This window comes from Acipenser ruthenus, chromosome 7 (genome assembly GCF_902713425.1).
Source record: "Acipenser ruthenus chromosome 7, fAciRut3.2 maternal haplotype, whole genome shotgun sequence".
Classification (NCBI taxonomy): domain Eukaryota; kingdom Metazoa; phylum Chordata; class Actinopteri; order Acipenseriformes; family Acipenseridae; genus Acipenser; species Acipenser ruthenus.
This window is the reverse complement of record NC_081195.1, coordinates 3,508,059-3,517,535: the sequence shown is the minus strand read 5'-3', so window position 1 is coordinate 3,517,535 and position 9,477 is coordinate 3,508,059. Positions and strand designations below refer to the sequence as shown.

At 36.5% G+C, this 9,477-nt stretch overlaps 1 protein-coding gene across 2 annotated transcripts; it reads left to right on the top strand.

Annotated features, from left to right (window-relative positions):
* Positions 1–761: 761 nt before the first annotated feature.
* On the top strand, positions 762–7,828 carry fgf8a (fibroblast growth factor 8a). 2 transcript variants are annotated; one of them, XM_059026133.1, is made up of 5 exons: positions 762–1,285; positions 1,395–1,431; positions 2,919–3,066; positions 5,690–5,796; positions 7,443–7,828. In XM_059026133.1, the coding sequence occupies exons 1-5, from the start codon at positions 1,254–1,256 to the stop codon at positions 7,719–7,721; spliced, it is 603 nt and encodes a 200-aa protein (XP_058882116.1). In that variant the 5' UTR covers positions 762–1,253; the 3' UTR covers positions 7,722–7,828. The 2 variants fall into 2 exon arrangements, with proteins under 2 accessions (XP_058882116.1, XP_058882115.1); XM_059026132.1 differs by having other exon boundaries at positions 2,886–3,066.
* The last annotated feature ends 1,649 nt before the right edge of the window (positions 7,829–9,477 follow it).

Here is a 9,477-nt window from a genome sequence, read left to right as displayed (position 1 = left end):
TCCACGCACACCGTCCACCTTTCCCATTGTTCTCATTGAAAGCATTGACCATTTTTAATGCTTTTTCTTGTAGCCACTGTGCGGTGTATATTGTGAAAGCCCCGCCCGTTTTCATGCAAGCCTCCGCTTTTATCCAGGTGAAGGTGTTTTGATTGGGGGCCGCTATTGTTCGGGTTTGGAGAGAGAAAGGGGCTGGTTTGGAGAGGATCTTCTTCCTCCCATATTTAACCAGGGGTGCAGGCGTGAACAGGGGGGTTGACATAGGAGACCGTTCTGATAGTAGAGGAGGGGATAGGACCCGATTAGGGAGCCAGTCTACCACTGCTGCTCAGAGAGACAACATCACCCAGGGCTACTACTTCACAGGATTCAAACTCAGCAACTCCTGACTGAGCTATAAGAAATTAACTACGGGATCCTAACACATTTATCAACAGGACCAGGCTGAAAGTGACTCATCACACAGAAACGCTTTTCTTCAAGGATTTGCCGTCCCCGGGAAAGCAATTTATTCGACTAAACCTTCGTCGCTAAAAAAATATAATATTGACTAACAGCAACAAACTGTAAAAGTTATTGGATCTTCTTTTAATAAGTAGTTATATATTTTTGCTATATATATATATATATATATATATATATATATATATATATATATATATATATATATATATATATATATAATCTGCAATTTGATGCGTTTTTCAAATATATATATATATATATTAAATATAGAAATCACCAGATTCTGCTGATTTTTTTTTTTTTTTTTAATTTTACATTTAGGAATGATAAACTGGCCATTCTGTCGATGAATATAAACATTGGTATTTCAGGGGTATCATACTGGATGCCACACCATTTTAAAACGGATTTTTTTTTCCTCTTATGTTTTCAATGACATTAGTCAAATAGATTTTCATCACTTGTTTATTTTGGAATTTTTGGCTGCTTCGTTTTTCTGACTTTGATAAGCAAGCGAGAGGACGGCGCAAAAGAAGAGGAATTTAAAGGGGAAGCACGGGAGCGGTCTCACTGGGGTCCACGCTCATATTCTGCTGTCTCTGTCACATAAAGCACCGCTATTGTCAGCACTCGCCGTAGACGAGTATTTCATTGGGAATCTCTAACTGTTAAAACCGGAGGAATATTTCTCTATATGTATCGATACATATCATATTTACACACATAAATTATCGGCAAAGACAGTCAGACATTTCCGTTTACACACTATATCTCAAAATAACTTGAAAATGAGACTCGTGCCGTCAAGAATAAGCTACCTGTAAGTATATTTGAATACATTGATATTTAAATAGAGATATTCGACTTTTATTGTCGGCTAATTAAAACATGTCATTTACTAACCAAACATTGTCTTTTCCTTTTTACAGTTTACTTCATTTTCTCGCCTTATGCTTCCAGGCTCAGGTATGTATCTTCTGAAAATTACGTCATTTAAAAATATATTTATTTTAATAGCAATATTGTATATGGATTGATGAATTTTTTACCCCTTAATTGTGTGCTATAGTAACATACACTGGTGCATTTTTGGAATGAGTTACAACATTTTTTTTTTTTTTTTACTTAGGCTAAGTACAATTTTGTAGGATACAAATATAATCTATCTGTACTTCTTTTAAATCTTTGGCATTCACCCATAATGTACAACAATTGTACATATAATGCACAGAATGCAAACGTTAAATAATGGGACACATACAAATATACACATACAGTGAAAGAGAGTGTGCGTGTTCCTAACATAAAGCATAGTGCAGTCACAAAGCCATACGAACAATAACAACTAATGGATGTGGATTGAGCTGAAAAAACTGCCACACACACACACACACGCACACACGTACATATATATATATATATATATATATATATATATATATATATATATATATATATATATATATATATATATATAAAGAGATGAGAAGCGCATACACACATCTTGAAAAGGAGTATAGAAAAAAATGTAGTGGGATTTTGAAAAAAAAAACTTGCGAGATGGCTATAACAGATGGGAATGGCTTGTGGCTGGAAACAGAAATACATCGTTAAGTGCGCAGGTATACAGAAAGAGAAGGATATGAGATGGACATGTTAGTGGTTATAACAAAAGATCAGATGGAGACCCAGCGGAGAGAAGACAGCGGCCTCGCCGCATGCTGCCCTCCTCTCAAACTGGCAGGCATGCCTGTAACATATTGCCCAAAAGAGACGCAAGGGCAGAGATATGTCAGGGGCTGCCTAAAGAATGCCATTGCAAAAGTATGCTACAAATCCCCGTCACAAAATATCTCTCTCTCTCTCTCTCTCTCTCTCTCTCTCTCTCTCTCTCTCTCTCTCTCTCTCTCGCTCTCTCTCTCTCTCTCTCTCGGGATAGAAAAGGAGCACCCCTGAACATTTGTTCAGAATACATCTTTATAAATGTCAGGGGATTAAAGTCAAACGCATTTGTGAAACAAAATGGAGTAAACTGTCTGTGAACCAGAGCTGGTTTTAATTTCGATGAAGCAGTTGCGTAAAATAATAATAATAATAATAATAATAATAATAATAATAATAATAATAATAATAATAATAATAATAATAATAATAACTATTGTGACGTTTTCGTTTTAGATTAGCTTTCCTCTGAACGCACCCACGTTTGGAATAAACTAGTCTATCAATCCATATACTGTGTTATATAAACCTTTTTTTTCATATTCGAATCATAATTTAGTTGAAAATGATGTATTTAAAAAATGAAATAGAAAGAGTATTGTGTCCTTTTGATAAGTACATGTTGTGCAGTATAAAATAGTCCAGGCATCTTTTGAGTTATATAAAGGTGTGTATATTTTTCTTTAAATTTCTTAAAGGTAACCATTCAGTCCTCGCCTAATTTTACACAGCATGTGAGGGAGCAGAGCCAGGTGACGGACCAGGTGAGCCGTAGACTAATTCGGACATACCAGCTGTACAGCCGGACGAGTGGCAAGCACGTGCAGGTCCTCGGCAACAAGAAAATCAACGCCATGGCAGAAGATGGAGACGTTCACGGTAAGAAACCTTTTAAATCGATATACATATGCAAGCTTTAAAGTATATAACAAACATTTATAGCCTACCATAAGTAGCCCACTGACTACGCAAAATGAAGGGATTAAAGTAACGTTCATTTTTTAAAACAGATAGTAAAGACCATATATATATATATATATATATATATATATATATATATATATATATATATATATATATATATATATGCTGTTTCTCAGATGTTAAGTTAAAAATTGTTAAAAAGAGATTGTAGTTTGTTCTGTGTATGCGACTCTCCAGGGGGACTGTGTGTGTCTGGAAGAACCATTAGAACTCATCTTACTGTCGCCTTCAGAACATTTCCCGAATAACTTCCCCTTCTCTTCGGGCGTTTTCTGAACAAATATGTCTAGCCACAACTTAACCTATAGACTTCAGAGCCTTAGCTCATTTGCATATATATATATATATATATATATATATATATATATATATATATATATATATATATATATATATATACACACACACACACACACACAGATATACAGAAGCAGATCCATTTCTCTCTCTCTCTCTCTCTCTCTCTCTCTCTCTCTCTCTCTCTCTCTCTCTCTCTCTCTCTCTCTCTCTCTCTCTCTCTCTCTCTATATATATATATATATATATATATATATATATATATAATTATGAAGATTAAATCAATAGGCCTACGACCAACATTGCCCTGTCCAAAAAAATATTACAATTAGAATAAAATAAAATAAAACAAAATCTGCAGGCCGCCTTCAACTTTATACATACCTCCCATAATTGAAATAGCAAAGGAGGTAACATCTTAACAGTTGTGTTAAAAAAAATAAAACGCAGGAAGAATGTGTCATCTGCAACCCGACCCTGGTAAATTCTTTTTTTTTCTTTTTTTCAAGTTTCGGGTATTCAGGGCCATAAAAAAAAGTATGTTTTAAAATCTTCCAAGCGACCTAAAAGTAGATTATTTCAATTAAGTTATCGTTTTAATATGCATAGCTGTTACCCAACTGTGTGATTAAGCGGTCCCACAAAAATAGAGAGCTAGTATATATATATATATATATATATATATATATATATATATATATATATATATATATATATTATACACACACACAGCACCCCTCTTGAAACAGTGTGTTTATGTTCAGGCTAAACGTTTAAAAGTCATTATAGTAAAGCTTTCATTTTCTTCTGCTTTCCTGTTTGCCACCCTCAAGCCAGCGCTCATTTCCTGGTCTTTTTTCCCTCAGTCAGTAAAAATCAATGCTCTTTAAACCTTTTACTGGCTCTCTGATTGATTTTCCTGCAGGTCCAAGATATAATTAAGGGCCATTTTCTCACTTATTCAAAAAAAAAAAAAAAAAAACAGTTCCTAGTTGGAGGTAATGTAAAAGTCTCCCTATACCACCAAGCAGAAAAAATGAAGCTTGAACTATCCATTTATTAGTAATCAAGTTCAATCATATATGCTGGTTAATAATAATAATAATAATAATAATAATAATAATAATAATAATAATAATAATAATAATAATAATACATTTTACTGTACTGGTCTGCCTGAGTAAACTTTGAATTAACATTGAATGTTTGGGGAATAGCTGTAAGCCTTCTTTCTAAGTGTAGGGTCACAGATAATTTGAGGTTATGGGTGGTCCAAATTAAAACTGATACTGAGACCTATGATTTGTAGTTGAAACCATTGTGAATATCACATAAGGTTAAGAGCTTTCACTTTAGACTGAAGTGGCAACTTCTGGCACTGGCTGTTCTTTAAGGGAGCACATGAAAAGCTGCAGATGTAGAAAGCAAATTCCAGCCCTGCTCAGGCTCCAAGGTAATCGGGTTGGTCTATCCCCTTTCTATTTTTGAAACAGCATTGATTGAGAATTTGCATTGCTTTTGTTTGAAACTCAATCAATGGCTCCATTAAAAACTGAGACTAAATCAATAGCTCCTCTTGACTCGCACAGACAAAAGGTGAAACGCACTTACAGGCTTTCTCTAGCCTCTGTGTCATTCCTTCCTGTCACAATGACATCGGGCTGAAGTTACAGGCTGGAGGAGGCAGCAGCCCTTCTCCCCTGTGTGCCTGTCTGGGAAGGGATATGCAGTGAAAGGGGGGCTGTGGTTTATCACCTGTGCACCAGCCAGACCCCCTGAAAGAACACTTAGATTAAAAGGCCAAATGTACAATAGTTTCTAACTAGTGATATTACAATACAGAAATATTCTGTCTATACATTGTGTTTCACAAGGTTTCGCAATATACAGTAGTATTTTACATAAAGATATATATTTTTTAAATATAAAAATCTATAGAATTGTTAAATAGAGTGAATTCTTGGTGTGTGCTAGTTATGGGGACTGGAAGTTCACTCTGAACAGATATGCAAATGATACACAAAGGGGCTCCTGGATGGCCTGATTCTAAAAATGGATCTGGCCAGCCCTAATTGTAGTTGGTAACTGGCTGGCAACTGTGCTTTTAATTAATCTTTAGTTTGGAAGTGGGAGAGGGTTACACAGTCCCTCCAGTATGCGGGGCAGAGAGACTCACAACATTGTTTTTAAAAAGGCATTTGCACTTCTTTTTTTTTAACAGCTAAACTCATAGTGGAGACGGACACGTTTGGAAGCCGGGTTCGACTTAAAGGTGCAGAAACTGGATTCTACATCTGTATGAACAAAAGGGGAAAGCTAATTGGAAAGGTAAGAATGCAAATACAGTTCCAGAAGTTGCACATGTTGGAAAAAGCAGCCCCTTGTAGATTCTCACAGTCATTTTGAGGTTTGCCATGCTTTCATCACTCTTAAACACACACACACACACACGTCTTTGCTTTTACTTTGGTATACTTTGAGGGAGGCCACTTGGAAAGCTTTAGATAATTCTTTCCCAATCAGTTTCTATTGAAAGTATCAGACCCTGTTAAGAAAACAAGCCTATCAAATGTGTTTCATTTTTCTTTACTTGGCCCTGCTAGGGTGAATTGGCATGACTTGTATTTTTGTTCTGTCGAAATGAAAAATTGAATCGGTAATCGGAAGAGGCAGAATTACTTTTTTTCTGAATTCCATATACCTTTGTTCCTTTCTTTTACAAAGAGCTGAATTGCTTTTCTATTATGTTCAATAGATGCTAGAACCTTCCAGAATGTTGAGACACATTTTTTCAAGTGACTCTACTGGAGGAGCACTGAGGTTTTCATATATATTCATATATCGTGCTTACTCTGAAACGTCAAAAGAGTTTTGAAGTTTTCAGACCATTATTAGTTCTTAACTTGTATGCTTTAGCCCTGCCAAAGGGGCTGATCAGTCAATCTCAGGCCCCTGGCCAACAAAAACTTTTTTCACCCTCTGTGGCTCTCTGTCACAGCCCAAACAGCATGAGTACATTCTCTTGCTTCCTTCAGTCTTCCCATTCCTTACAATTAATTGTGTTTGTATTCATTATTTCTAATATATTATGCATATAAGCACATTTTTGTTTCAGTATAGTTTCTACCACATTGTCTTAGGTTGGGTTTACTGAATATGATAATTTGGTATTGCACCAACACTTGTTTTGCACTAAGAACAGGGCTAATAATTCCTTGTCCAAGTATTTCTGTTCCAAGGGTATATTTATCCTTACATCGTGCTGTGAATGCTAATAAACTATGATGCAGACAGCCCTACCAGATCCCCAGCACCCTGCCTGGGGAGCCATCTGTTTAGGACCCTGATCTTATTCTTTGTGACATCTTGTAATTGAAGGCAGCCTGTATCGGATTGTTTTGGGAGAGGTCTGTGTGTGTGTGTGTGTGTGTATGTGTGTGTGTGTGTGTGTGTGTGTGTGTGTGTTTGTATGTGAATGTGTTTATATGGGTTCTCTTTTTGGGATTAGGGTAATTTTCAGTAGAAGGGGCTAGCTTTCAAATCTTGTTTGTTTGGTATCTGTCTAGTGTGCCTCGGGATGTTGTGAGCGATGGGGCTAGACAAGAGGGGAGAGCTTGTGGGTGTGTGTGTGAAGGGCTGTGAAGGTGTGTAGTTGTAAGACAGACATAGAAGAGCTGTAAATTGATATGTACTTAACCAAAGGGGCTGCTAATGGTATAGGGCTCGGGTCAAGAATGTTTGTACATTGCGGCAGGCCTAGCGTGAAGGGCTTACTGCTGCTGGGCTGCTGACCTTTAAAGCTTTGAGGCTTCTCAATGGGAATGGATGCAGAGGCTTAACCTTGAAGTACCACAGTAAAACCATTCCGGTTTCAGACCACGGAAATCAAATGCAGTTCCTTACGAGCTCAAATATATCTGTTGAATTTGTATTTTCCATCAGCTGAAGTATTTCCTTTTTTTTGCGCCCTCCAGATAAGTGGCAAAGGGAAGGATTGTGTTTTCACTGAGATCGTCCTGGAGAACAACTACACCGCCCTGCAGAATGCCAAGTACCAGGGCTGGTACATGGCCTTCACCCGCAAAGGACGTCCCAGGAAGGGCTCCAAGACCCGGCAGCACCAGCGGGAGGTTCACTTCATGAAGAGGCTGCCCAAGGGCCACCAGGCTGCCGAGCAACACAGACACTTTGAGTTCATCAACTACCCCTTCAACAGAAGGACTAAACGCACCCGCGACTCAGCCTCGCGGTAGAGCAGAAAAAAGTAATAATAATAATAATAATAATAATAATAATAATAGTAATAATAATAATAATAAGTGGACTCCTTATAGAGACTTGTTATAATTTTTGTAACAAAAAAAAAGATATCTACTAGTTGTTTATAATTTTTCAAAGAAAAAAAGAAAAAAAAAGAAATAATATGCTCTATTTTTGTACTCCAGCTCAAAAATTGTGTTTGTTTGTTAGGTTTTTTTTTTTTTTTTTTTTTTTTTTTAAATAAATAGACTGGTAAAGTGAAGCACATTCTTCATCAATGACATGCAATCTATACATATGAATTTCTGTATGTATATAGATGTTGTGTGATTCAGGCGTGCATTGACTTGTTTAAACTGGTTTCTGCACCACATCTGCTGCTCATGGAGATTCAGAGGTCCAGAGAGAGGACTGAAGACAGAAGGCCATTTTATTTTTGTACATATGTTTACTAGTTTCTTATAGAAATGCTTATGTTCAAAGCCTCATCGATTAGCCTCTGTTTTCGTGTTCAGAAGCTCTGGGACAACTCTCAAGGACATCTGACGATCCAGAAGATTTCAGCGTTTTTTATTTTCAAACAGAAGCACAAACACAGAAGATGTCTACATCGGAACATATCATGAACTAGTTAATTGTTCTGTAGACAAAAAAAATGCAATTTCCTACCGCAACCAATAAAAAAAATCTGAATTAATATTATACTAAACAATACCAATGGCAGCTACTTTTGAACACTCTTGAGCTTCCTACCCGTGGCTTAAGGGTATTTGTTTGGTTTAAAAAAAGAAAAAACACTGTTTCCAAGTCAGAAAGTGCTTTTATATATATATATATATATATATATATATATATATATATATATATATATATATATATTTCTTTTGGGGGGGGGTTGTGTACAAATTAATTTTTATGATGAAAATATTTATTTAAAAAATGTGTATTAAATTTGCATTAGAATAATGAAAACAACATATGTGTGCTTTTTCATGTTATCGGTTCTTTTTTTACTGTATGTTATGAACCTGTAATGTTTCAGAATATCTACTGGCTGGGCTCCAGGATCCTGTAGAGTTCTTGTTGGGGCACACCATCGTTGTGGGGATATGGGGATTTGTACTAATATAGGCCTCCATTCTGACTATTTCTCTTTTTAATGTAGTTAGACTGCCGTTCTAGTGGTTGGAAATACTCATCAGAGGTGTGCAATGGGTGGCTGATCATGTCTCATAAATGAAGGTGACCTTGGATCATCTCCAAAACCACCATCACAGTTGAGTTTCCAGGGGTGAAGGCAAGGGGCCAGCTTTGTTTGTCCTGAGATTTAGTAGAAAATTCGATGACTGTTCTCATCTTTAAAATGTGTGCCAAACTGTGTAGGTATTGTTTAATCCCAAACATGCACAGCATCCTAACTCCTTAAATCCTTACTTCTCTTGGTATTTATCCCACAATGTGAATTATACACCATTTCCAGGTACCAGAATATCCTTTGCAAGCCATTAGAAAAACAGTATAGGAGCTGTCAGTGGGTGGTGCTGTGACACTGATGCACAAGTTCTGCGCCTGGTACAATTAATTCTGTAAAAATTGATTATACATGTATTCTATAAAGTAACTGTGTTCTCTATATATAAATCTCTAACATTACACACCAGTGGATAGGCTATTTGTCCACAAATGTTCTGTAATATTAGGCTTCTGTGCACATCACCCATGTTCTAAGGCCTTCAGCTGCAGCATCGC

Coding starts and splice junctions, on each gene's coding strand:
- fgf8a (XM_059026132.1), top strand. CDS start 1,254: ATGAGACTCGTGCCGTCAAGAATAAGCTACCT. Junction 1,286..1,394: donor CCGTCAAGAATAAGCTACCT/GTAAGTATATTT, acceptor TCCTTTTTACAG/TTTACTTCATTTTCTCGCCT. Junction 5,797..7,442: donor GGGGAAAGCTAATTGGAAAG/GTAAGAATGCAA, acceptor TGCGCCCTCCAG/ATAAGTGGCAAAGGGAAGGA.